Here is a 27,990-nt window from a genome sequence, read left to right as displayed (position 1 = left end):
CTAATACAGTTAAGTATTCCTCTTTGATGTCACCTTAAACAGCCCCTCACCAGGCCCAATGGAAATTTCGGTCATACACTCGAAGTTGTGAGGTACTGCCTTAGGAGTGTCCTACAACATGAATTTTTCACATTGGTTCATGATTAAAGGAGATAGAAGTGGAAATTTTGTGCCATGCTGCCAGGAGGTGAGCTTCACTGCAAGCATGGACAATCTCTCCCTTCGCCTTGACTAGCTTCCGCAAGCAACGTTCCTTCCCTGCTTTCTCCGATACCAAAGGCAATGGACTACACCGTATTTACATCATAGGGGGCCTTCTATCAATGCAAAGAATTCCTTTTTTCCTCCTAGGCACTTTGTAATTAGTAGGTAGGAAGGTAGATTCCCGTAACACTTCATTTCCAGCCTCTTCAATAAAGAAGAGGCTGGAATCAATTTCACACTGATAGTGGGATCAAACCTCTATCGCCCAGCGCAGTGGCCTGATGCACTTCAAAAAAAAGAAAGGGGGGAGGGGTGATAGAACTATGCGCATTCTTCTCCCATGCTGAATCCAGCTACATTGTTTTTGAGATGTTTGGCACATGCGTCACATACCAGTTTATCAGTCTTGCCTTGCGAGAGCTTGTTGATGCTGTGTTAGACTTCACCCCCACCTTCAGGATCAGCCCACATTCTTTGGTCCTTTTCTCAATGTAGTTCATGCTTTGTAGAAGTTGCGACATTGTACTGCCTTTATGACTGACCCAAGTCGAATATGTTTCAATGTTTCTCCACTGGAGTACAAATTCTATCAACGTTTTAACATAGACATAGCTGTGTACGATTCTACTGTTTTACCTATAGTCACAGGTGACATCAAAACCTACATTTTTCTTGCTTATGCCTGTTTAGTAGTACCTGCAACTATGTTTATAACCGACCAATTGGCATCTTGAAACTCGCATCAAACAGCTGGAGTAAAAAGGGTGCCATGGCCATCACACGATCAACATCACCGTTGTCATGTTGCTACAGTCATCGCACGCATGCTTGTCACACACACACAACTCCTCGCCTTACATAAACATATTTGTCCACCTGGTGACGCTTTGTGGAACCTGAAACAATGCTGGATAGCAAGCTGGCCTGCAAAATGCTTCACATAACATAGATTCCCACAGTGCATGGAAACTGCACAATTCGTTTTTACTCTCTTCCTTTTTTTGCTGTGTGGTGCACTTATAGTAGTGGTTTTGCATTCTACATTAAATGTTTTATCCTAGTCACATGCCATTATTTGACGATGTAGGCAGTGCCTAACATAGATTCATTTGTGCCTGTGACCTTGATTCTCCAGCAGGCAGCGGGGCTCCCTCGAGAGGAAAAGAACATTGGCTTTTGTTTGAAATTTCATGTCATTTCACACCATGCAGCAATTTGATACTTTGCATGCATGATTGTCAGCATGTGATACAAGCACTGTGTTTGTCTGTTTCCAAGGTCCAAACCTGGTGATGTGTCCCTTAAGCAGAAAGCATGCTTGACACGTAATACCTGATTTCTTTGTTGGGCAGCTCATGTACTCAAATGACAAGGCTGGTGGGGTTCTTGGCATAACGACACTATACTGCTGCTTTTAGCTGCAAGTGGAAAGAGGAAAGAGCAAGAAAGAAAAATCACATTAGTGCCTGCACGGTCTATTTTTATTATTGTCACGATGACGACATTGGTGCGACAAAACTGATCAGAAAGTCACAAAACGTAGTCAGTATACAAATGGTACAGCAAGCTGTAGTCTGGTGAAGACTTCTGGTACAGATACATTTGTCATAAAATTGAAGAACTTGTTGCAGATGTGACAGAACAAATGTATGAATGTGTGTGTAGGCATGCACATATTAGGTAGGAGATGGATGTTGCACGACTACATATAATGTGGTACCTGCATGTGCAAAACAAAATGTTCCTATGTATATATACATATTTGCACTTGGTTAAAAATCCTTTTTACATTTGAGGAGCTGGTTCAAAAGTCATATCACATAGTGGGCAACACTGTGTGACATTTCCATCTCGTTTATCAACAACAACAACAAAAATTCTGGCTAACCCACTACATGTCTCATGCAGCCATAATTGTAAAAAATGCCATGCTGCTTCTTAAATGCTTGCTGACAAAAGCATGAAGGCAGATTATGCCCAAATTTCTGTCCGCTGGCTGGTAATTTTTGCTGTGGCTGTTTAATATTAATAATAGAGGCTTGTGAAAATACATGTCATGTTTATGGGCAGCTTTTTGTACAAATTTAAGCTTAAGCTTTATTAGTGCATAATAAAAAAAAAGCAACATTTAAAATGTCAAAACAATGTTTCAGTCCAGGGAACTCTACATGCATCTGCATATCCAGACACTGCAAAGTTCAGCTGCTGCATGAACTGCCTTGAAAATGCTTGCACTTTTTCACCTTGTTTTGCTTCCTTCCTACAGCAGCTACTAGGCAGTTGTGGTATGGTGTAACTTTTCAAATTACTATATAAAGTGACCTAAAGTGAGCCGCTGTCAAGTCTCTAAGCTGGTGCTAGACATGTTCATCATGTCATAGAGGGTCTGCGGATCTGTCTCCGTGTCGCTGTCGTCACTGTCATCAGTTTCGGTCTCAGAGTCGTATTGTGGGTAGAGAGGTGGATCAGACTCCAATTGGTACCTCGGGTCTTGTGCCAAGTCTAGTTGGCAGTCTAGGTGCGGTTCCAGCTCTGCCCGCACTCTTGTCTGCATTTCAGCCGAGACATTTGCACGCATGTGCACTTGCATGCGAGCCCGCATGTTTGCAACATCTTGAGGCTGCATGGCCAACTTGCCAGGGTGATGAGAGTCCCTCTGAACCTCGACTTGCATTTCATGCGGCACGCCAGCATGTGTTTCCACCACCACCACATCTCCTGGCAGGCTACTCTGGATCCCGCACTGCTGCCTTTCAATCATAGATGCCAACACTGGCTCCAAAGTTGGCATACTCTCCTGTGGCACCACCACTGGAGGCCTGCAAGCCATCTGTATGCCTGCACTCTGTTCACTGGGTTTCCAAGCTCCTTTCTGGGGAGTCTCATCTGAATGCATGGTGTCGGGCAAACCTTGCAGCATGTGCTGCTGCAGCTGCTGATGCTGGTTTGGTTGTTGCTCTTCTTGCTGTTGCTTCTCTTCATTCTGCTGCTGTTGTTCCTCTCCTTGAGCAGCTGGAGTCAACTTGATTATGTGTGGCGCTGGCCGCGGTGGTGGTGGAATGCCGCCCATTCGTCCTGTGCAGGACGTGCTTGATGCACCCAAGGTGAGACCTGCAGGATAGCAAGGAGTGTTCCTTATGCAGTTTCTAAAAAAATATGTCAAGCTGAGCCATTTCAGCTTCCTAGAGTGGTTCTTGATCAACAGGGTAAAGTGTGCTTGGATTATCGTGGTCGTTATTACAAGAACTTCAGTTGATTGCGCTAGTACACATAGTTCGAAACTGTAATTCACCAAATCATTAAGCTACTTTAAGAATGTTCATGTCAGGAAATGTATCTAGTTCGTTAAGACATGCAGAACTAGCTCGAAGAGAATACATGTGGAAGACATGTAGGTAAATAAATTTAATAAAAGATCACAATGGTGGACCTTCCTCTTAAGCCAAGTATCATCACAACACAGTCTCATACCATGATATTGTTTTGAACACTACCAAGGACGGCTCGGAAGGGAAACAATTAGTGCTTGTTTGCAACTTTTTTTTAACAACTAAGAGAATATCTATTAGTTCCTATAAGTGCTTTTCCAAGAGCTTCTTTATGAGCGGCAAAGGTCTTGTGCAGGTGTTTACGTTTCATTTCATTTCATTTATTGAAGCCTTAAAGGCCCGGAGGCATTACATAAGGCAGGGGCAAACAAAGTGTGAGGAACTCTTCATCACGCAGAGGAGGGAAAAGAGGAAGAAAAGATAGATGAAGAATAGAAAAGGAAACAACGCTCAGGAGGCAACCGAGCAAGCGGTACTATCATCAAAATCACTGTAAAAAACTATAAAATACAACAAAATACATACTACATAAATACTACTAAATACATACTATGCATGGGAACGAATCACTATCAATTAGTTAAACGGGGTCAAGTAGCAAATGCAATTTTAACAAATCATTCTAGATGCAGTGGATTGTTAGTTTCTCACAGTTGTTTTTCACCATGCCTTGAATGCTTGCTTGTATTTACAATTTTTATGCATAGTAAATAAACAAAATGCCACAGAATGCCGTGCCTAGGAATAACAGATTTTAGTACAGAAACATGAAATTGTAGCATAGGAGAAATAACCAAACACATACATAACAGCATAGGCTCATGCCTCATGAAACTATTGTGATCAGATGTCACTTGCATTGTGCCATGAGACATGAACATGATGATTGTTGCATGAATTTCTTAAGAAGGTCAGTTGGGATATTTCACTGCCACTTATCTACACTCCTCAAAGTTTTCGTCCCTCGATAACGTTGAACAGAAATGTGAACATGCATAAGAACAAGCAAGTCATAAAAAGAACTTCTGGAGACGACGTCTCTGCAGCTGCCTATGAGGACTAATGAAGCCATGAGCAAGTTTATCTTCGTACCAAGGAAGAAAAAGAAAAAAGAAAAACCCCAGCAAAGCTGCGGTGCATTCACTTCCCCCAAGTTGTATTCTGGAGTAAATTGGTAATAAAAATTCTCTTATTATCCGGACATGAATGTCAAGACTCAATTTGTTCGATGCTCATTCTTGTTTTGATTGCACTCCGAGTATGTTTCATAGTGACAATAATACTGCAGTTATCACGAACAATATTAACCTGCACGAGACCTATACAGATTTTCGTTTACTTTCTATTTTTATTCACACCTCAAGAGTCCCTAAAGGACATGAGGGGTGGGCATGTGAAGGAAGGAATTGCTACGAGCATGTGTCTCATTTCGCCAGTTACAGTTGTTTCTGCCTTGTTAATATGTCGACGCACATGTCCAGTCACAGCAATATAAATATTGGTCCTTGTGCTGCCAAATAAGTCATGCTATGAGTCTATTAAGATTATGGATGTTGATATCAGCAACGGTTATCTAGTGTTATTCACAATCAAACTGCTTTAAATCTAAAAAGAAATACCATGAATACAGAGCGTTTTCTTCTATTTTTCCTGACTGCTTGTGTGGTGCTGACTAGTCTCACTTTATTCACCGCACTGCCCAGTGCGTTGTAAAACATTTTAGGTGACCTACTGCCCAATGTTCTATCACATGCATTTTCTACACACACAGTAACCTCTTTATGAAAGCGAAAGAGAATGCACCAGTTTATCACTGGAAAGCAGCACCATGACAGTGCTTTCCAATGATGAACGAGAGGCAACTTGCCACATTTTCAGCATAATTGCGAGATGGAGTGGGAGAGATATTGTTACAGAATCTGACTCGTATATTCTAACATATATGCTGTTTACATAAGAGGAGTTTGTACGCATTGCATACCTGCCAACTCCCACAATTTTTTTTTAATTTTACGAATTTGGGCTCGCACAATTTTATGAATGTTTCATCAAATCTTACAAAAGATCAATTATGTTCACGAAAAAGTTTCGCTCATTGGTCTCCGATCATACCATTGAAGGTGTTTCAATTATAAAAGGACACCAGAGTGGCACCTGCTTGTTTATTCGGACAAGTTCCTGAAACACGTAAAAATCAGCAACAGCAAAATAACTAAAGAACAATCACCATGCTCTAAGGGAACTGTGTTGCTTGTCATTTTATGCTGTTCCAAGTTTTTAGGTGTTTGTGTTCTGCATCTAAAGGTAAACCATTGTTAATAAAGTATGTGTGTATCCCACGAGGTGCGCGCTTAGGGCAGAATTAAAAACAAAATTTCCTATCTTCTGTCTCCCCTTTTCAGCAGTGTGCCCACACGATTTTTACAAATTTTAATGTTTGCATGTTGGTGGGTATGTCAGCCATTACCTTGGTGTGAGCGCAGATGGCTGGCCAGGTGTCCACTCTGAGCGAAGGCCTTGTCACAGATGAGGCAGTCGTAGGGGCGCTCGCCTGTATGCATGCGCATGTGGTTGCTTAGGTGGCCCGTCTGGGTGAAGCGTTTCTGGCACACCGGGCATGAGTGTGGACGTCCGCCCGTGTGAAGGCGCATGTGGTTGTTCAGGTGCCCGCTCTGAGTGAAGGTCTTCGTGCACACCTGTCAGGCATGTCCAAGCACAAACCATCGTCACCACATAGTCGAGGGTGTGCTGAAACTTTGTTTGGTGTGGTGTCTTGCCATAATACGAGAGAATACAAACAGTGACTCAGTCAGGGAAAATCATGGAGATGGACAAGTATTGCAATGCTGAACACATAGTCATTAATTTGTGCGATTGAGTAAAAGAAATTTCTAAGCAGTGACTAAGGTTACTGGCAAAGATTGTTTTATCACTGGATGCCACTGCCAACATTAGTTGTAGTCATCGGTAATTGCTATGACATGTCTTGGCGCTTAATCCTGTGACTGTTGTCTCGGGAATATTGCAAGCAAGGAACTTATGCAAGTTCAGAAATATCAGCTTATAGCCTGATCTCACTTTTGCCTGAGTCAGTTCCTTGCATTTTTTAAAGCATCACCATTTGGGATGCCTCTGCATGCCTGTAGAATGGCAGAAGGTCTGCCTAAGGTAAAAAAAAAAAAAACAGCAGTGTGTTTAAAGGGCCCCTAAACCACCTGTAATATTTTGAATACATTTTAAGTAAACGTGCATATTGTGCAATGACAATCATCTTTGGTGAACTATGGCAGCGCTACACACCGTGGGGAAGCTGCAAATTCAAAAAAACAATCTCGTGCTCTTTTTCAGGCTTTTCGAGTTTCTTCTTTGCATATTGTGATGCCAGCAGGGTCATGCGTGTGACTTACCAGGGTAAAAGCTATTGACTGGTCAATTGAAGAAGAACGAGAGGGCCAGTATGATGAAAGCCAACTATGTGTTCTGAGAAGGGAGCGCAGCTTGCCCAGCTACCACTGCATCACAAATTTTCGAGCTCAAAGTGCTTGAGGGGTCCTTTAAATGTGTTTGTGCATGCTTATACTTTTATGGTGACCTGAGCAACATTACAATTCAATTGCATGAAAATGTGCAGTTTCAAATGTATGCAAATACAGTGAGCTAGTCACCAAATGCTGGGTTATTGAAATTAATTGAAAAAGTAGACAAATTTGCTTTAGTTTAAAAAATGCACCTTGAACATAAACATGTTCATCATATTTTGTGCCAGAAGCTGCAGCTTATTATGGCTTGGTAAACACTAAATAGCCAAACACCAAAATATATTTGTAGCTTCGTGCTACAAATTGGGTGGATGTCAGTTGTGCCTTTCACAAAATCTATTTCATGATCTCTTGCATTCATGTACCTGTTACCTGTCCACAGCATAATGTTACGAGTAAGCAAGCAGCACAAAAAGCAATGCTTTACATTTCTCATAACGCAATTCATTTGCAGCAATTGCAGCGCAGTGCAGGAGCCACAATTTGATGCCTTTTCAGCAGTGCTTTTTGATGCTAGCTATTCCAGGTAACTTCATCGAAACATCATGAGTGGAAAACATTTTTTTTTTTTTTTCGAAGCCTTCTCTTAGGTGGAATATACTAATGCATCTGCAATCTGTGAATCTACTAGAACGTTTTAAGCTTTCCGTACATAAATATGTCAATTTTTTCCAGTGTTAATTAACCCATACTTGCATTTATTTACTGCAGATGAAATTTACACAGCATTGCACTGTGATAATGATATTATTAAGGAAAGCTTCTTGTCACATTATTATAGAACTCAAATTATGCACTGCTTCCCTTGGCAAAATGGAAAGTAATATGTGCAACAGCCTATATAGCATAATGGGCCTGCACTGGCACAGTGACTCATACCAAAACAAACTTGGCACAGCTTTTTATTTTCACTGGGTCCTACCCACCACACATATTATGACAATTTCAATTCTAAAGTTGCTATTTCGTGTTAAAGGTGCTAGCCAAGCCACTGAAGTACCTCAGCCAGCTGAGCTGTGCAAATCTGTGTTGCACAGCACAATACGTGTAGGGTGGCAGTCATGTTGCAGATGTTATGGCATTGCTTTTTCGCGTACAAGTAGTGTTTGTTAGCACATATTATTGTTGGTGGTGATGGTGGTGTGTTTGTGTGTATGTGTGTATGTGTGTTTGTGCGAGAGAGAGAGATTCCAAAAACTGGTGAAAATGAGTTACTTTTTTTCTTTTTTCCCAACTCTTCCTGGAATTCAGCAGGGTCAATTTGCTGAGTTGGAATGAATGAATGGGAAATGTTTATGGCACAGTAGGTACAAGCATGGTGCACATCATTAATATTTATTTGTGCAGAAACAAAATGCCACACACATGTCCATGTAATTTGACATAAATGATAAGCAGAGCGTGATGTGCAGTAAATCTTTCCCTGACATACAGGGACTTCAACAAAACACCAGACTTGCCAATGGAAAGGGCACTGAAGGGAAATCTCACCTGAACTAAATTGGTAAATTTTGATTTTGCCTTTTTGAATACCAAAATGTTCAGTGTTACCATAAGCAGAGTCCTGGTAAAGCTAGAAAGAACACAATAATGAAAGATGTGTGGCGACACTACCCTCACATTCCAGCACCATCCGTCTATGATGTCATGAATTTTTCCATTGTCCCCATGAGGTGGAATGACCGCTTATCAATACAGAAAAATTGCATTGCATGTTAAAGTACACAATGGCTCAACCTGGCAACTTTTGGGAACATTTCTGACGAAATGACGAAAAACAGTAAACGTCACACTCATATCGTGAACATGTACGTGGGTTGGGATGCATTAAATTTAAAAAATGGCACTGTTGTCTCATCTAACAGCCTTTTCTTGCATTAAGTAATGTTCTGAAAAAGCTATCATGTCTAAAGTGACTTAATGTTTCTCTTGGCAGCCCTTTAACTGACCATATTCAAAATTTGTGATCGCACTGCTTTTCACTGCATATTTGCCTGGCTAGATGTTGCACAAGTCTTTCACACAAAGATGTGCAAAATGCATGTGCCAGTGCTTGTCTGACACAAGTGGCTTCATCATGAGAGCCATGCCTACATCTTACATCTCTCACAATATGCGCAAACAATGCATATATGTGCCATTAAGTTGGAAAACTATCTTATGGGAAAGCTAGCTTTACAATTAGGGAAGCAGGGCTGCTACTATTGCAGGCACATATAGCTGGCATTAAAATATACACCTTCTGTCTCTCTGAAAATGCACAAACCATGTACCATGTGCAGTTGCTTGAATGAAAACAGCGGAGTGCACAATTTTTGTGCAACCTACAAGCAGCTCATTAAGGTGACTGTTTGGGCATGTTGTAGGACATGCAGCTTTTTGCGCACAAGACAAGGACAAAAGAAGATGCTGAGACACACTGCGCTCGTGTGCCTCAGCCTCTTCTTTTGTCCTCGTCTTGTGCGCAAAAAGCTGCATTCTACAAGCAGCAAAGAGCACTAAGCTGTATGACGAACTCCAATGTGTAATAAACACCACTTGCAACACATCACAGTTGGTCACTTTCACTTGGTTGCACAAAAACTACACACTCACCACAACACACTCTGCTATTTGCATTTGAATGGCTGCAGATATGTGCTGACTGCACAACTGACTATGCCACCATTAGCTCTGCAAACTGCCTTACAGGAAAGCTATTAGGGAAGCAGGTCTGCTCAAGCAGTTGCCGGCACATGTACCTGGCACTCAAAGGGACGTTCACCAGAGTGGAGGCGCATGTGGTTGGACAGGTGGCCACTCTGAGTGAATCGCTTGGAGCAGACGGTGCACTGGTAGGGCCGCTCGCCCGAGTGCAGCCTCTCATGGTTGTTGAGGTGGCCACTCTGGGTGAAGCTCTTGTTGCAGTACTTGCACTCGTATGGCCTGTGGTTGGTGTGCATGCGCGTGTGGCTCAGCAGGTGGCCACTCTGGGTGAACTTCTTCTTGCACACCTGACACTCGTATGGCTTCTCACCCGTGTGAAGTCGCACATGGTTGTTCAGGTGGCCCACCTGTGTGCCACCACCACCACAAAGCTCAACAGGGGGGCTACTTGAGTGGCTGTTCATTTTACGATGACACATGTTATTAAGGCCACATTCTCCGGCTTTTGTGGCATCTGTCACCAATATCATCATGTTTCCTTCAAAAAAAGAAAACAATCATGCATGTTGAGGATGGTTCAAGTCTGCCCTGAACAAGCCTTAGAAGCTTTATCTCAGCACCATGGAATCACTGCACTGATAGTAACGACAGCAATGGGTGCTAAAACGACATGAAAAAACTGCGGGGGACTTGAGAAAGGTTCTTGGGTTTTTGTTAAGCATCCTTGTTTCATATTTGAGATGCAGGTTTTCATGTCCACATCATGTGACCAAGGAGAACTTACTAGAGCTGCACATGCATCTAGTTCATTATAAGTTCTGTAATGCAAAAAAATTCATTAATAAACAATGCCCTTGTTGATCTCCTCCTGAACATCACTTTCTGTACATAAGGTTGTAACAAATAGTGAAATTGTAAAACCAGTACCACAGTCATGTTCACTCCTAAAGGCCTCAACATCTCTCGGCTCTGTAGTAAAAAAAAAAACTTTGCATGGGAAAAAGATCCTCACATGATATGCAGATTCTTATAGCATGACTGCTCAGTAGGCTAGCAGTGTTAAGAAGGGCAGGTATCTCCACTGAATTCATGAGAAATTACACTGTCTTGGGCAGGATACGAGTAGCCAGTTAAAATGAACATGACAAGTGCCATCATGTAGTACTTTTACTGTCCTGTGAAGGGAGCATGTGGTACAGCTTGGACACAACAAAGAAGATTGTAAGCTTGGGCTATCTATAACATGGCTGCAGCACATGTGTGCCACTATGTAGTAGCTAACTTGACCATAGTTGTAGGCATGCACCTGCTTAAACTTTTTGGTGCATATGTAGCAAGAGTGCAGAGTTCCCTGATGGGAGCCCCTGCCTGAAGAGCTGCGACGAGATGGCGGTGGTGGTGGCGGGGGTGGTGGTGGGTTGGGCAGCAGTGACAGTGGGGGCATCTTGTTGTTGTCTCCAGACACCATTGGCTGACCCTCCCCCGTAAATGGTGCATGAAGCTCCATGTGTGTGTGCAGGTGCATGGGGTTCTCAAACTTCTTGCCACAGACATAGCACTGGGGCCGCATGCATGACTCCATGGAGGCCCGCTTGGAGCGTGTGTTGTGTGCTGGCCCTACCACCGAATTCACTGGTGGAAATGGAGGTTGTGGTGGTGTGGCCATTTGAGAGGCAGCAGCACCCGACGAAGGCCCATAGTGTGTGGGCATGGGTGCTACTACGCACTCATATTGCACAGGCATCGAGCAGAAGTCCATCAGGTGCATTGGTGGTGTGCTCACAAGGTCCTGCACAGTAAGCATATGCAAAAGTCTCAGAGGTCGGTCGGCCACTGAAAATTTGAGGAAAGTGCCACAGCAGAAGTGGGAAGTAGACTTTTCTGTGCATAATTCAGTTTAATGTCATGTAAGAAAGTGGGAACAAGTACTATGATAAAGAGTCATTGTGTTCATTCATTGGCTCCAATATGTTCATTAAGTGCAATAACATCCTGTAGAAATAGACGTTTAACCAACCAAACAACATAAAAAGTTAATGTCTTCAGTGTGACCTGTGTCATGCATAGCACTAGCTGACACTCTTCATCTGTAATTTTAAGATTTCAAAGAAAAAGGAAACGGAGTAAACATGTGAACAATTTCCACATTTTACGTGAGCCAATGTAATGTCACATTTGTTGTGTGCAAACGTCTGTAAAGCTGTACCTGCATGCTGTCACCATTCATTGTCATGCTTGCTTTGAATGGTGAAGATTCCCCGGCAGACCAAGTCCCGCTTCTGGCCTTGAGGCTGGAATTGTGGACACAGGACGACAAGACTCAGCTTGTCAGAGGGTGGGTCGGCCAGAAATCAGGGGTCTGCCAGTTAAAAAAATAAATTACTGCTGTTATAGCTTCACATAGAATCTAGTTAATAAATAAATTACGTGCATTTGGTACTTGCACAAATGAGCATTATTAATTATGATGACAGCACAAAGATAATGGCAGCACAGAGAGATAAAATCTACAGAGTTCAAGGTGCTGAACTGATAATGAGTAAATACAAAGAGTCAACCTGCACATGCAGCTCCTCATAAGGTTTGTGTGGGCCAGCTTCATTGCCATTTCACTCAATCATTAATATTTTATAGCGAAGGGCTGTTTTGACACCATAAAGAGTAAAGCAGAAGAAAAGGAAGATGTTAGCTCAGAGCTACTTAAAAGAAGCAACTGTGCTCTGGTTTACTTTGTTTGCTCAAGCTACAGAGGTATGCTCTTGTTAATCAGGGGTGCCAAGCTGTTTTTAATCTAATGAAATATCCTTCGAGACAAAAAACAGCTGACTCTGTGATAGATTATCTATAGTGGCAAATTCCCATGGTAGCAGCATTTTTCTTTGCAGCAGCTATAGGCCAGTGGGAATGGATGAATAATGCACAGTGATTACTAGCTTGATCATTTTCACCTGAGCAAGCTTAAAAAGTGTGAGGGAAAGGTTACACAGGAAACGGTTTCTATTTAGCAATCATGAAACACCATGCACAGAAAATGCCCATCTCTTCCTGCCTACAATATTTGTAGAGTGAACTAGCAATCGTGCTTTAATATGGTACATAATATTTGTACCTTTTAGTAATTAATTACATGCTTCAAATCATCAAAGCTGTCAACACTCGAGTGGACATACATATAGAATGTCTGAATAGAGCTTGTAGGAAAACTAAGTGTGGATGGTATTAAAGAAAAATCGATTATGTAACGCTGATATGGCTGAAGTTAATAGTATATGATTATATCCAACAAACATCTTGCTTACTTCTGACTATACTTGTGCTGTGATGGATAACAACAGACTTCTCTGTATCATGTTGTGCACAAAAATGAAAGGTTTAGATGACCACTGCAACAGATCTAAAAGCTTTTCATTTGCAGTTGACAATAGTGTGCAAAGGAAGAGAGAGAGTTGCTTTATTGAACACGAAATTCGAGACTGAACTCCACCAAGAAAAGGGAGGCCTAGTAAATTGGCACACATGACCTGCAAAGCTTATTGTGAGCGTAATCTTCCAGCAATGCACCACTAAGATGGTTCCTCTTCATGTAGCTGCCAACTGTAGATACATTAAAATTTTAAGAGAGAAAACATTTAATGTACATTAGTAAGTGATCAAAACCTGAAGTGTAGAGGCTGGCTGGCCACTCAACTTTGCCGATTCGATGTAAGTGGCCAGATAGGTACCGCTGATCTTCAGTGAATGTGGACCAAGTAGGCCACTGGTAGATTTATTTAGGCTATTTGCACGCACCCTTATACATTTGTGAGAACCGTGATGTTAATCATTTCTTCATCACCATGACTCCAGTGGAAGTGTGTGCCTTGCTTTTCATTCACAATCATACATGTTCTCAACATTTACTACAGAGCCATCAAACAAAAAACCTTCTACATATGTTAACCTTCTTCCATGCACGTACATATGCACCATCTGACTCACTTTCTTGTTTTGTTTTTTTTTCACTCTCGAACAAAATTTCAATGTGCACATGTTGCTGTTAGAGCATGGCGAGTCTATACCTTTTGCGATCATATCTCTGCGCCAGTTTTCTTCCAATGAATAATAAACCTTGCCAACTATGACATCAATCCTCCAATTATTCGCGCCCTATTTATCAAGATATGCCGCAGGCGCTGTCAGAATTTGGGGCCGGCCGATGCATGTTAATAGAAGGCAATATGCGCGAAAGAATATGTCGCCGCGCAAAAAATTCGAAGATTTTGGAACAGAGAAAATATGACGCTTGTATGTAACCTAAATTTCAGTGCCTTCACACATGCACAAGCATATGATTTACATTTGCCGATTTGCATAGCGCAGACTCGATGGATTCTAGCTGAGCGGCTGAAAAACGGTGTCTGAAAAATGGATGACGCATTTCATTGTCGGAAGTAGACAAACGCGGTCAACTCCGCGGCAAAAGACAGACCGTAGACTTATTGCGCAATTACAGTATAGACATACTTTATTAGCTGACCGATGGAGAGACAAATCATAAGCGCGAGCGCAGAGTTGGTCATCCGTTTAGCCCACGTCGACAAGCACGGAAGGCTCCGAGCAGCAAGAAGATCGACGCATGGCTTCTGCTATAGAACACAGTGTCGCGACGGCCCAAATGACTATACAATTAGTGGACACCGGATTTTTCTTTCTCGTTTTCTAGTGCGAGGCAGAGCACCCGTAGGGAGTAGAAAAAGATCTCACCTGCGGTTCGAGACCGTCTTCTTTTTTGCTGGCCAGCTGGCACGACCGACGGCGCTGAGCAGGCTCGACGCACGCAGAGCGCGTGCCACTGCAGCTGCGCGCGACCAGAACCGGCGCGGCCACACCATCTTCGTGCCACTTGCCCCCAGTAGCATTGAGTATATCTGGAGCCATAAATGAGTACACCACCATTCCCCAATAAACACCAGACAGCTAGTATATTTAATTATTGTCACGATGACTGCACGTCTCAATTCGAGTCTTTGCAGACACCGGTGCGCGAAGCGCACGGCGTACGATACCACACCTACTGCACACTGCTTCGGAGAAGATTCTTTCGCAAGACTGGTTGAGTGGTTTAACGGCGCGATGCAGGGAAAATTTCAGGTTATAGTGTTCGGACATGAACATTGTGCACAACGAAATAGGATCCCATCCTGCACGAGCAATGAACGCTACTGTGGCTTTTGTGAGTCCCCTGATCTCAGAATGAACGCGCTCACCTGATATTCGCAAAGCTCGTCTTAATCGATGTAATGACTTTGAACTCATCGTACAGCGTCATTCGCTCAGAGTTTAGTGAATGCCAGTTTAGCTTTGTGCCGCACAAGCACGTGCGCGCACACGCGCGTCTAGAAACCGAAACTAGCTGCTTGTTTCTTGGTTGCTGGTTGCAATCATAACGTGACTCATGCGAGTTCTGCGGCTTTTTTGTTCGTTTGCGTACCTTCAGGAATTGTGGATTCTATTAATTAAATTTTAAAAGACGTTTAACAATGGGTAGGTAATATTAAAATATAAGTTTGGTAAACGTAGTGTATGCAGCGACCTTAAACGGTTGCCGTAATACTTATGAGGGCAAGCGCGGAGGCGGGGAAAGGCTTGAAACCATCACAGTAGGCTGCGTTAGTGGTGGATGTTGTAGAGTGAGCATTGACGGCCGGTTGTGTTGGTGAGGTGTGTGTGAACGTCTGCAATGAGAATCTTGAAACTACGCCGTGTTTGACACTGTTCGCCTGAGTGACTGTGTAGGACTAATGTGACGTTACATTGCTACGCTCGAGCCGCCCGGAGTCCCTTTCCGTGTTTTATTCGGCAAGGGAGCCTCCGAGAAGGCTCCGAGGGGCGCTTGAGATCTTTTGTTCCTATCGGCTTTCTCGCTGCGGTCAACGCCATGGCGCACACCCAGCCGAGTGTAAACTGCAGTCTGGATGACATCGACCTCAACAGTCTAAAGGTATGCGAGTCCATCCGATCGGTCTTAGTTAGTCTTTCAGCTAATTTGCTCGTGATTGAGCGTATCGGAGATCCGCAAATGTCAAGTGGGCCCTCTACTTTCGCCAATTTCCGTACAGCAAATGTTGAATTTCCTGGCTTCTTATCAGCTCTCTCGAAACGCGCTCACGTGGACTAGATGGTCTAACAAGTTTAATCGCTCTGTCTACAGGTAAACGTACACTGTGAAAGTCAGCTGGTCAGCCGGAATGCCTCCTTGTGTGCTAGGCCTAACTGTTTGGACATTTCGCTAATGTGACTTCGTTCGATTAGGTGATTTCGCATGGTAGCTCTGAGCACTGTGTTCTAGCGCGCTATCGTTGAGAAGGAAATGCGCGCTTGTGAATGAGTTGTGACCTTTAGCACAGTATCTGCTTTAGCTATAGTTCTTGCATTTGAGAAAGCGCCGCTCACGCCCAACCGGAGGCGAGAGCAACATTTCATGCTTTCTACCTTCACTTCCGGCATGGTTGCGTCTCTGCCGCTCTTTCTAGGCTTTCTAGGTTTCATTCTTTTTCTATGCGTAATCGCGTACAGCATCCGCAAAACGATGTATATCTATTCCGCAGTGGACAACTTTTTGCCCTGTTTTCGTATTATGCTAGCACGGGTACCGCCTTGTCAAACTTTGTGCTCGCCCTGTCGCCACTCTTGCTGCTTCCGTCACAACAGCTACTGGGCCGATGCCCTGTCCGCACGGCATGACTTATCGGATGCTGATTCTCCGAGGAATAGCACGCCTTCTCTGCATTCTTGTGCGCGGACCGAGTATCTCCGTCAATGAGTTGTTTGTCTTGCTTTTACTTTGATCTGGGCTACATTTGGGCGCAGTGAGTCTCTGGGCGTGTCGTTGCACTGTTAACGTATCCGATAATGCTACCTCAGAGCGCAGTTTTGAAGTAGATGCGACAAGATGGTGTAACTAGAACGAACAATTATTTTCGTTCACTTTAGCGAAGACGCTAGGTCTGACAAGAAATGTCCGAATAACGGCGGGTTCATTGCTCTCAGATCAGGTTTCCATGTATTATAAAAATGTATTTTGTTATTTGTACAACTTGTGCTGCATGTTGCGGCTGTTTGGCTGCTGGGAGATTGCTTCAGTTCCTGTGCGTCCAGGCGTACTCGCATGCCGCCTCTGTAAATGGCATTGGGAGCTTTCGGTGGCATGGTTTTCGGTATTCTGGGAAGGGTGAAGTAAGGAGTATCAGAAACGAAATGTATTTGTTTGCTCTAACTGCATGGCGTCGATGTGCAGTGCTCGTATTCGTTTATTTCTTGCCTGCGTGTGTGCGTGCACACACACACACACACACACACACACACACACACACACATATATATAGCCAAGTGAGGCGATATATGATCCCAAATGAGTCAACATTCTGTTGCAGGCCGTTTGGAAAAATGCCAGAAACTGAATACAAATCGCACTGCATTCTGGTTGCAGCGTCCCGTGAACAGGCATTTAGATAAGATCCTGCTTAAGTGAAAACCGAAAGTCGTCATAGTAGGTACTCTGATCTCGTCACAAAAGAAGAAAAAAAATCTCCTAAGGGCAGTGGGCACAGAAGATATAAGCGGGTAACGGAAGTTGACATTGGACATTGTGATGAGTTACCTCGCATGGAATTATTATGCAACAGTGACAAGGCAGATTAAAATAATTTTTGGTTGCGGTAACATGATATAATAAAGTTTTTTTCTTTTATGGGGTTTCACGTGCTAAAACCACTTTCTGATTATGAGGCACGCCGTAGTGGAGGACTCCGGAAATTTCGATCACCTGGGGTTCTTAAACGTGCACCTAAATCTAAGTACACGGGTGTTTTCGCATTTTGCCCCCACTGAAGTGCGGCCGCCGTGGCGGGATTCGATCCCAAAACCTCGTGCTCAGCAGCCCAACACCATAGCCACTGAGCAACCATGGCAGGTCAATAAAGGGTTTCCGCTAGTCAAGGCTGCGCCATGAGGAAGTGGCCATTTCAGCTACACTTTTCCCTTTGCAATGCATACATGTCTAATGTGAAAACACTTAGGCCACTTACTGTAGGAACTTGGCACAATGTGATTTATTGCATAGTTGATGGTGTGTATGTGGCCCCTCCCTCTCGCTTCTCCAGGTGCTAATTATTTTGTTTCAAATTCAGCAATAATATCTTTCATCTTGCTGAAGTTATAAAAAAATTGTTATCCAGTGAGTTGACTGTAAGCCTTAGCCTTAAAAAAGTGTATCACTTGCAAGAACAAAAGGGAATAGTTTATCCTCTCCACAATGAGATGATCAGAAATTTCCCTGATTTAAGCTTTCATCACCTTAAGCAACAAAAAGTGACATGCTGCATGCTACGTGACTGCCTAATAAAAGTGCCAATAACGTCACGGGCAGTTGCCGTCCAGTCCACTTTTATAACATAGCATATTAGCCCATTTCACAGTACAAGTCTGATCATAAGGGGCTCAAGATGCATGAAATAAATTTTTAAACAATTATTTTCATTACTGCTTGCTATTCTTCGGTGTTATCCTGATGTGGGCATTTGGATAAGCAGTGCTTGAAAGATTTGTATTTTGAACATGGGCTCTTCTAGCTTGAGCCGCTATCATAGTAAAGCCTTCTAGAAATTGTCATTACAAGCAGGCTGTATGGAAAGAGAATGTGTTGTAGTGTAGTGGTGGCAGTAGGAGCAGCTAATCAAGAGTGGCAGCACCAACTGGTAGAAATAATATGGGGAAGGCGAGCTGTAATTTACATAGCAAACAGTAGCTTTGCAGTATGGCCCAAATTTAGACTTGGCATCTTGGCGAAAGCTTGTACCTTGCTATTCCTGCTCGTGGCATTGGTGGTTACGGCAAGGAGGTTGTTCGAATGTGCAATCATTTGGGATAATCGTTCTCAACCCTCTCTATAACGTCATCCTCTTCCATACAGTGCATGTGTTTTTGCAGTCATACATTGGCTTCAGATGCACAGCACATGATCTTGGCTACTGACAGGTGAGGTGTCACCGCAACACATTCGTTGTGGAACCACTGGGGTGCCTCCCCTTTGTGTCTGTGCAATCCATGAGGGCACCATTTCCCGAGTGTGCACAAGTATTTTCATGCTTGGGCTCACTAAAAGGCTTTACAGAGAGGAGGGGCAAGAACAGGAGATATCTGATTTAGCAGCTGTCTTGAAGTTCTTGAATATGGCAGCGATGGCGTTCAGTCTTCAGAGGTTCTTGTTGTAAATGGAATCCAAGTAAATATTGGTGCGAGAAATGGGTACACCAACTTTTTTTTTTTTTTTTAGAATGACCAATGCAAGTTTGATGGTTGATGGAGCAACTCTGCACATATTGTCTAAGCTTAGGTGTATCTTTTGAATTGTCAACCCAATAGATAATTATCCTTTCAGGTTCTGCATGGTGCCTCCATAAATAAGAGAGGCATCATCCCAGCAACTTGTCCTTCCTTTGTGCTTTTGGTCACAGTATACTTGGGTGGGAGGGGGAAGGCATTTTGTGTTACCAGTAAAATTGGGAACACAAATGTACAAAATTTACCTGATGAGAATGCCTTTTGTTCGTGACTTGCTGAGGATGCTGTGTGACCAGTTAACCTACATGGAAAACCAGGGTGTAGAATTGGAACAGGAACATTACAATTTGTTTCATTCTGAAATGAAATCGAAAAGAAAACAAACAGAAGAACATGTTTCTCGGTTCAGGTTCGCCACCTTCTCTAGAACTTTTCATCCATACACTGCCTACACTTGTGTCCCAACCATGCCAGCTCATTTGTCAATGAACACTAGTTTGCTGCCATATTAAATATGGCCGCACCGTTAGTGTGGTATTCAAAGGCCGTGTTGGGAGGCAGATGTGCTAGTAATGCCATAATGACGTTTGAAATTCATTACCCTTGAATACTTCTTTGGCGGTGCATGACCTACATATAATCGCTGAAATGAAAAAGCACTTCCAAGTTTTGCAGTCACTTTTGATCACAATGGCATATAAACTCAAGTAGGTGTAATAAAATGATGGATTGCTCCTCAGGTGTTCTTCTACAGTGTGATCTTTTTAAAATACTTCGACTGAAGAATAGCACGAAAGGATTTTTTTTTTTTCAGCTTGGAAGCCGTATAGAGTTCTTGTATAAAAGAAATGTATGCTGTAATTATTATTAGTTTATGCTAACAAACATTGGTTTGAATCAGTGAAAACTTCAGTTCTACATTCTGTGGTAAATAAACTTGATTAGTCACGAGTCATCATTATCTGAACATCCGAGCCAATTATTGTTTCTGTACATTAGGCTGGTAACATACAATTTAACTCGAAAGACTGCTTGTCCTTTCCTTCAACCTTTAAGACATCTGCCCCTCCTTCTGCTTTAGTAGTTTTACACAAGAGCTGGCATAACTGCTACTAAGTTTATTTCTTTAAACATTGCAAGTAAGTGATGCCCATGGTAAAAGCAGATGTATCTATGATGATCTATTGGCATATCCTTTAAAACAGGCAGTGATAAATAGTCACCTAGACTGCTTGAGTTGAGTTATGCTATACATGCTTTTGATTCTAACATTTTTGTATACATTTCCTTAATCTTTCTTTCTCTTCCCTACTTTATTTCCACCAATGCTCTAAACATCTCTTGCTTATCTCGACCGCTGACCGGTTGTTGCTTCCGCCCACTTTAAATCCAAGCATTTATGGAAGGCGTATGTTACCTACGGGTCTCGCTGGGTAATCCCTTCACATTTCATTAAAATGTGCTGAGTGGTCTCTTGATGACAGATGGTGCAGTGGTGCCATCTGATGGCAAAAAATGATGCCACTGTGCCACGATTATAATCAAAGGTAGGCAGTGCAATGGGGGTCATGCCATTTAATCTCGAGGTCGTGCCACTACAAAGGCTCAGCAAAGTGATGGGCAGAGCATATTGGGCATTCTGTTACATGACTGCGATGGCTGTTAATGGGCAGGGTGTAAAGGCATGGCAGCAGCAACATTTGAGTGTCTATAATTCTGGTAATGTAAGGCTAATCCCAAACACCTTGTTGGGATAGATTTGTGAGTAAATGCCCTTTAATGCCATGCGCAAACCACTCCTTTCATAAAAGGTATTGTGGGGCCGTTTAAGCTTGCAGCGGACCAATGTAGCACGCATTTGCAGACATGGAAGTGCAGACATACATTTTAGTTTACTGTGACCAGTTCAAGACTGAGCTTGCTGTACTAACAAGGCACTCTCGAACTTATGATGGTGTTCTTGGCCATGTCAAAAGTTGCACAGCCTTTGCTGTCATCAGGTTTAGTTGAGTGTTTCTAACTCTTTGCTCTTACTGCAGGATCCTGCTGGTATATTTGAACTAATTGAAGTAGTCGGAAATGGTACCTATGGACAAGTATACAAGGTTTGTGCATTACCCACATGTTCAATAGTTTAAACATTCATTTTCCATGGTTTAGCACAGAAAAAAATGCAGCACAACGGTAGTTTTTGCACAATTTTTTTCTGCTTTCGTTGCAGGGTCGGCACACCAAGACTGGTCAGCTTGCGGCCATTAAGATTATGGATGTTACGGAGGTGAGGGTTTTTTGCAAGAAAAAAGTAGTGCAGGCAGGCAGCATGAGCTGTGCAAAGGTTGTTCATAGGGAGGACTTTGTGCTTAGCCAATGAAGAGCAATAATAGTGTGCTCATAATTTTACTATGACGTGTAATTTCAAAGCATTATTGCCTGTTTTTAGCCTGTGTCAGTATTTGCTTTGTTTCACTTAGAAGTATGTGTAAATAGTTGAGACGTATGCACCACTTCCAGGAACAGAGTGTAAGAAATAGAGCACCGCCATGTTTCTGTTAAAACATCAGCCATTTTTATAGAAGGCTTCTTTTCTTGTGAGGCTTGTTTGCTAACATGTAAACTTTATCTGGATGGGGGAAGGGAAGGAGAGTCGATGATGCCATGCATAGTCACCAAATTATTGATATGAGGAAGGAGAAAATTGGTTCATGTTCTGTTCATTATTACAGAAACAACTATACGGAATTTTGCATGCAAGTTTTAGTGTATAATACTGCTGGCATTACAGCTTATCAGTTTGTGCAGAAGCCAGCAGATGGCCATCTTTTGTGGCATTATGCTTTGTGGCAAGGATTGGATGAGGTATTTTAGAAGTCCCCCTTTTTGCATAGATTAGGTGTTAGAATAACACAAATGTTAGGATGTATTATTTTCATGCCACAATTTATCCGTGTTCATGAACCACATGAACCAGATAACTTGTTCTTGAGTTCTTGAACCACATGTAATAACCTAAGCGACAGAATGCTTGAAATTACTGAGAGTGCTGAACTTGTCAGGTGGAGCCTATATTCCTTAAAAGGGTACTGGTTTGGGCTAGTTGGTTACAATTCCCCTTTTCTCTACATTCCCTTTTGCTTTCACAAGACCAAAGCGCTTATGCCTTGTTGCGTTCCTTGCATTGCAGGATGAAGAGGAAGAAATTAAGCTAGAGATTAATGTCCTAAAGAAGGTAAGTGTATGGGCAAATTGTTACACTACCATCCACAAGTGTTAGTGCGCTATGTTATTTAATATGGAATGGGTTGAGTGATGAACCCTTTGCCTCTCGCTGGAAGGTAACGTCACACAATTGCCTAAATAAAGTTTTGTCCCTACCATGTTCTCGTGACATGCACTCGAAATTTGTGTTGCTGTACTGTAAGAAATGGGAGACAACTGCCAAGCATTATGTTAAGTGGTGGAAAGACGGCAGAATGTATTGAATGTAAAGTGCGACTGATGCTATACTAATTGGGATTGAGAGGGAGAAGTGGGATTGAGCAGGTCTTGCGATGCATAGAAGAGATAACCAGCAATCTATTAATGTAACAAGAGTGCCTAGGGAAAGAAAATGAATTTGACAAGATTGGATAGAGTGGCGAGTGATTGAGAAGACACGGACACATATCTTACTGTTGGTGTGGACAGTTGGGATAGAAAGTCTCTGGGAACGTCCTTTAAACTACAGTAGACAAGATGTGTTGGGACCCACCGCAGTAGCGCAGTGGCTATGGCATTGAGCTGCTGAGCTCAGGCTGACTTGTTGGATCCCGGCCTGAGCAGCCACATTTTTAATGGGGGCAATATGCAAAAAATGCTCATGTGCTTAGATTTAGGGCATGGTAAAGAAGCCCAGGTGGTTAAAATTAATCTGTAGTCCTCTACTACAGCGTGCCTCATAATTGCATCGTGGGTTTTGCATGTAAAATCCCAGAATATTGTTTTTTGTTAAATACCCTTATGATGTTTTGTGAAGCTAATATTGGCTTTTTGTTCCCCGTGCAGTATTCCCATCACCGTAATATTGCCACCTACTATGGGGCATTCATACAGAAGAGTCCACCAGGCAAAGATGATAAGCTCTGGGTCAGTATTTTGTTCCTATTTGCTATTAGGAGAGATGGGGAGAGTCCTATGGCTGCTTTTGTCACTTTCAGTTGGTCATGGAGTACTGCGGTGCTGGTTCAGTCACAGATCTTGTCAAGTGTAAGTGCATGCGACTTTTTTAACATTTTTCCCGTCTAATTTTCTGTCCCACTGCAGTAATTATGAGCACTTGTTTACCATGCCAACTCTACTTTTCCTGCTTCACTGGTTTCTTAACAAAAGAAGGCATTCCAGTGCTCTTTTCTCCACTAGTCCTTTTGTAGTAAATTTCAATTCCTGTGGTATCGGCTAGCTAGAGGATTTGTGTTAGGCATGTTAAAACGCTTAAAACAATGTTTACTTAAATTGAGGTGTTTTATAAAGGTGCCATTTTGCTTGAATAATTGATGCCGGCTGTGAATAAATTTGCATTTCGGGACATCCAGTTCATTTTGTTGAAATTATGCAAGATGGTTATGTCCATATTAATTTAAGCATACCAGTACAGATTTGGTTAAGGTATGGTTTGTTTTGAGTGCTTAGTATTTTAGTGAGAGATCCAGAACTGGAAGGAGGCCGACTGGTACGGCGCTATGCTTTTCAGCCACTGTACCTACTTGAAGTTCCCGACCCAGCTCACTGGGACGTCATGGATTTTGACAGTGCTTTCTAGGGCCTAGTTAATTCTTTAGCAGTAAAGATAGACTTCATAGTGTTCTAAAGCAGCCGAATAATGAACGTGAGAAGTTTCAGGAACTTTTGCTGAGCCAACGCGGCCTAAATAAAAAAAGTACTTTGAAATCTACGACTTCACAGGACGCACCGGTGTTGGGAATTTGTCACGAAACTGAAACTTTGACTTTCATTTTCTCTTCTAATAATCAACCTATTATACTGAAATTAACAACAGAGTTTTCAAAGAACGCTTTATCTATTCAAACTAATTTATACCCCTGACACACGGGCAGAACTAAGGTTTCTTGCAGTAAACCCCTTTTGTTACTCTGAAGGACCTTTTGCAGAAAGGAGTTGCGCCAATGACACACGGCACCGCACTAACTTCCTTGGGTGGTTCCTCAGATGAACGCTGCAAGGAAAATAGTGCTGGCTTTTAAAGCAGCAAGAGAGAAAACATTTTTAAAAATCTGCGTATTTGGATTACATTTAGCTACTGTAGAACCCAAAAACATTTTTTCCCTTGTTGATGGCTTATAATGCGCATATTAGCTTATTTTATTCACATTTTTGCACTCTTAGCAGCAATTTAGATTGGTCCAGCAACTATGTACAGTCAGTGTTTTGCTATGCTACAGTGTACTAGAATAGCTGTGCGTGCTGTTTAGTATGGTGCTGGCCACGTTTCTGTCGTCCTTTTTCACGTCTTTGTTGTCCCTTCCTTTGTGTGTGCAGGCTTAACGCGTCTTATTCAATGTGTTATTCATACAATTGTGATCGCTTGGCAGAACTGCGCATTTGCATCATGGCTCAGCAAAACGCTAGCGACGAAGCAAGAGTTGAGGTCTCTGACGCTTGTTGTTCTCGGATCTCTTGAAGATGAGATAAACACAGCCAAGGCGAAAGTGGAAAACGTCAAACATCCACTCATCATGATCATGCTTCATGTTGACTGCTTCGGCAGTGTACCCTCGAGCCGCCAACCGCGGAAGGTGGGCCTACCGTGCGCAACGAACGATGGTTTCATGATGCTAACACACCAAAGACGACGCAAGAAATGACACTGCTGGAATTCAACATGGCGGCACTAGCGACGTTATGCGAGCGTTTTAGAGTATAGCTTGAGTAAATCTTCACTGTTCGACAAATTGCATTACTGCTAAAAATTAAAAACATTTTCGCAAGGTGAAAAAATTGTTATGGGGCACTGTAGCTGTGTGGCAGGTTTACTTCTATTGATGAACTGTGCACGCTGCGTGTGAGAGTAACTCCTTTTCCGCTCGAAAAGTAGATGCGCGATCTCCTTTCCCACAAAGGAACTTTGCCTGAAGGGAGATACTCCTTTATCGTGTGTCACTGCACTTGAACGCCTTTTCTGGTAGATGTCCCCTTACCTAAAGGACTTTAGAGTGCGCGTGTGTCAGGGTATTAGTGCTTTGCTTTAGTGTCTCTTTAAACTGCTAAGAGTACCAGCCATGACTGCACTCGATGTGGTATTTACAGCAACCAAGGGCCAGTCACTGAAGGAAGAGTGGATTGCTTACATATGCAGAGAGATCCTCAGGGTAGGAGATAGTTTGCTGCTGTTATTTTAGTTATTTTCTTTGTTATTTTCGCATTGCCAACTTACTCACTCTTGCTCGCTCCCCCACCCCCTTTGTCCTGTCCTCTTTTACATTTAGGGTCTGAGCCATTTGCATGCCAACAAGATTATACACAGGGACATCAAAGGGCAGAATGTCTTGCTCACCGACAATGCTGAAGTCAAGCTTGGTGAGTAACATATTGGAGCAATTTCCAAGTTTCCTCAGCTGAAACTAAACCCAGGTTGATTTACGATGCCTCTTCAGTAAGACAACAAGCTTAATGCATTAAACTAATTGCTATTGGTTCTCAAAGGAGCAGAGGCTAAGTTAATGAAAATTATATTTGATTTGCCAGCCAATATAACAGGAGTTGATGTGATCATGGGTAAATTGCTGGCAAGTCATAAACTGCACATATATGAAGAAAGTTCTGTGAATCTGACTCGTGTTCAACTGTACTGAAAAAGATTTTTCACAGTTAATCATAGGTATTTATCCCATTGAATGGGAAATGACAACTTTGATTTTATTTTAGTCCTATGTTATTTGAAAGTACTTGACAGACCAAGTACTACAGGATTAGATCGACAGAAAGCTGAGCTAGTTGGTAAGGATTCATTATGCAAAAAAGAAGCGAAGCATGCAGACAGGACACAAGAGTAGAGAAGTGGACAACTATCAACTGAAGGGAGCACTGAAGCGAAAGAAGAAAGAAGACACAACTCATCTGCGCATCCTCAGGAATGGTAACACCATGCGTCAGTCGGGTACACGTGCCGGTCTACGTGAGAGATAAGTGTTACGGCACTTAATCTCTTCCTTGTGTAAAATAATCGAAGGTTGACTCATGCACGCACTTCCACCATTATAGATATGTCATGCCTCGACCATAAGACGTGTATCTTCATTCTTATGCCTGTACAATATCCCGCATACATCTAACTCTAGCGTGCAGTTACAATCTTCGCAATGTAGCGAAAGATTAGCAGGCGATCCACCGGTTAACGACCTCTTAAGTTCCATTAGCCTCTGGTTGATACACCGTCCCGTTTGCCCTACGTAGAACTGGCCACAGCTAAGGGGAATTTTATAAACCACACCCAAACGACAATCAGTAAAACTGTTGTTCTTATTGTGCTTCACTGGACAAATATCTGTTCGTTTTTTGCCTTTTACCTGCTCCTTTTTTCTCTGTACGGCAGTGCATATCTTACCTAGCTTATTGGGAGCAGTGAAAGCAACATTAATGTTAATTCTTTAATCTTTAAACTTTAATCTTTAAACTTTAATCCTCCTCCATAAAGTTTAAAGGATTAAATTTAAAGGATTTTAAAGGATTAAAGTTTACCAAGGAATTTCCTCAGCGATGCGTAATTCAATTTCTTGACATTTCCTTGGTGTTCGAACAAAATCATGTTTGTTGGCAGTACTCCCCAAGATCTTTGAAGCCGTTGCTAAACTTTCAGTCCGAGCATTCCAAAGTAGTAAAAAACGGAATTGCCATGTCGTGCCTTAAATCTTCCTTCACCAGATCCTGCATGCACAAAATGGGCGCCAGTTTTAATGCGCAGGTCCGGCGCCTATTAGAAGCAGGTTATCCTAGTGTAGCAGTGGACACTGTGGCTGAGCGCCTAAAGAAGTCGGTTTCGAGAGGGACTGACGTGATTACAGAAAGCAGTAATAGCATAAAGAGAGTAGTGGCTATTCCGTATATTCATTCAGTGTCGCACCGGCTTAAAAAAGTTGCAAGTAGATATGACGTTAATGTTGCTTTCACTGCTCCCAATAAGCTAGGTAAGATATGCTCTGCCGTACAGAGAAAAAAGTAGCGGGTAAAAGGCAAAAAACTAACAGATATTTGTCCAGTGAAGCACAATAAGAACAACAGTTTTACTGATTGTCGTATGGGTGTGGTTTATAAAATTCCCCTTAGCTGTGGCCAGTTCTGCGTAGGGCAAACGGGATGGTGCATCAATCAGAGGCTAATGGAACATAAAAGGTCGTTAACCGGTGGATCGCCTTCTAATCTTTCGCTAAATTGCGAAGATTGTAACTGCACGCTAGAGTTAGATGTATGCGGGATATTGTACAGGCATAAGAATGAAGATACACGTCTTATGGTAGAGGCATGACATATCTATAATGGTGGAAGTGCGTGCATGAGTCAACCTTCAATTATTTTGCTTAAGGAAGAGATTAAGTGCCTTAACAGTTATCTCTCACGTAGACCGGCACGTGTACCCGACTGACGCATGGTGTTACCATTCCTGAGGATGCGCAGATGAGTTCTGTCTTCTTTCTTTTTTCGCTTCAGTGCTCCTTTCAGTCGATAGTTGTCCACTTCTTTTCTGCATAATGAAGTACTACAGGGTGTTGCCTATGGGAGCAATTGTATTATTAAAATCAACATAAATTAAAAAAAAAGAATAAATCACACACACATGCACATTCTGGCAAGTGAAGAACAAAGTGAAGTATGTGACATTCAAATATAAGTAATTTGAATTATTTTTACACTTCATAAACAGCGCAGAAAAGTTTTGCCTGAAGGCAAAAAGCAATTCCGAG

General features: G+C 42.5%; 2 protein-coding genes across 13 annotated transcripts in view; one reads left to right on the top strand and one right to left on the bottom strand.

Moving 5' to 3' along the window:
- Window positions 1-1,663: 1,663 nt before the first annotated feature.
- On the bottom strand, window positions 1,664-15,065 carry LOC142572117 (uncharacterized). 3 transcript variants are annotated; one of them, XM_075680998.1, is made up of 7 exons: window positions 14,965-15,065; window positions 14,462-14,625; window positions 11,925-12,009; window positions 11,025-11,507; window positions 9,814-10,125; window positions 6,001-6,229; window positions 1,664-3,315 (listed from the first exon to the last, which is right to left on the bottom strand). In XM_075680998.1, exons 2-7 carry the CDS (start codon window positions 14,614-14,616, stop codon window positions 2,543-2,545), a joined length of 2,037 nt encoding a protein of 678 aa, XP_075537113.1. In that variant the 5' UTR covers window positions 14,617-14,625; window positions 14,965-15,065; the 3' UTR covers window positions 1,664-2,542. The 3 variants fall into 3 exon arrangements, with proteins under 3 accessions (XP_075537113.1, XP_075537115.1, XP_075537114.1); XM_075681000.1 differs by having other exon boundaries at window positions 11,925-12,077; window positions 14,965-15,063; XM_075680999.1 differs by lacking the exon at window positions 14,965-15,065 and having other exon boundaries at window positions 14,462-14,608.
- A 276-nt stretch (window positions 15,066-15,341) lies between these two features.
- The window catches only part of LOC142572115 (serine/threonine-protein kinase mig-15-like), a 108,171-nt gene continuing 95,522 nt past the window's right edge, over window positions 15,342-27,990 (top strand). For 7 of the 10 annotated variants that reach the window (XM_075680997.1, XM_075680990.1, XM_075680992.1 and 4 more), the window contains exons 1-8: window positions 15,342-15,698; window positions 21,079-21,144; window positions 21,261-21,317; window positions 22,221-22,265; window positions 23,081-23,161; window positions 23,233-23,281; window positions 25,340-25,401; window positions 25,519-25,609. In XM_075680997.1, the coding sequence (XP_075537112.1) occupies window positions 15,636-15,698; window positions 21,079-21,144; window positions 21,261-21,317; window positions 22,221-22,265; window positions 23,081-23,161; window positions 23,233-23,281; window positions 25,340-25,401; window positions 25,519-25,609 (514 nt within the window). In that variant the 5' untranslated portion in view covers window positions 15,342-15,635. The remainder of the gene's footprint in view (window positions 15,699-21,078; window positions 21,145-21,260; window positions 21,318-22,220; window positions 22,266-23,080; window positions 23,162-23,232; window positions 23,282-25,339; window positions 25,402-25,518; window positions 25,610-27,990) is intronic. The other 3 variants (XM_075680996.1, XM_075680995.1, XM_075680994.1) reach the window with 1 other exon arrangement.

Source organism: Dermacentor variabilis, chromosome 2, assembly GCF_050947875.1.
Source record: "Dermacentor variabilis isolate Ectoservices chromosome 2, ASM5094787v1, whole genome shotgun sequence".
NCBI classification, from domain to species: Eukaryota; Metazoa; Arthropoda; class Arachnida; order Ixodida; family Ixodidae; genus Dermacentor; species Dermacentor variabilis.
The sequence above is the reverse complement of the archived record's forward strand: the minus strand, read 5'-3'. Positions and strand labels throughout refer to the sequence as shown.

Coding starts and splice junctions, on each gene's coding strand:
- LOC142572117 (XM_075680998.1), bottom strand. CDS start 14,616: ATGCTACTGGGGGCAAGTGGCACGAAGATGGTGTGGCCGCGCCGGTTC. Junction 12,010..14,461: donor AAGACGGTCTCGAACCGCAG/GTGAGATCTTTT, acceptor CCACAATTCCAG/CCTCAAGGCCAGAAGCGGGA. Junction 10,126..11,024: donor GCACCAAAAAGTTTAAGCAG/GTGCATGCCTAC, acceptor GGTGGCACACAG/GTGGGCCACCTGAACAACCA.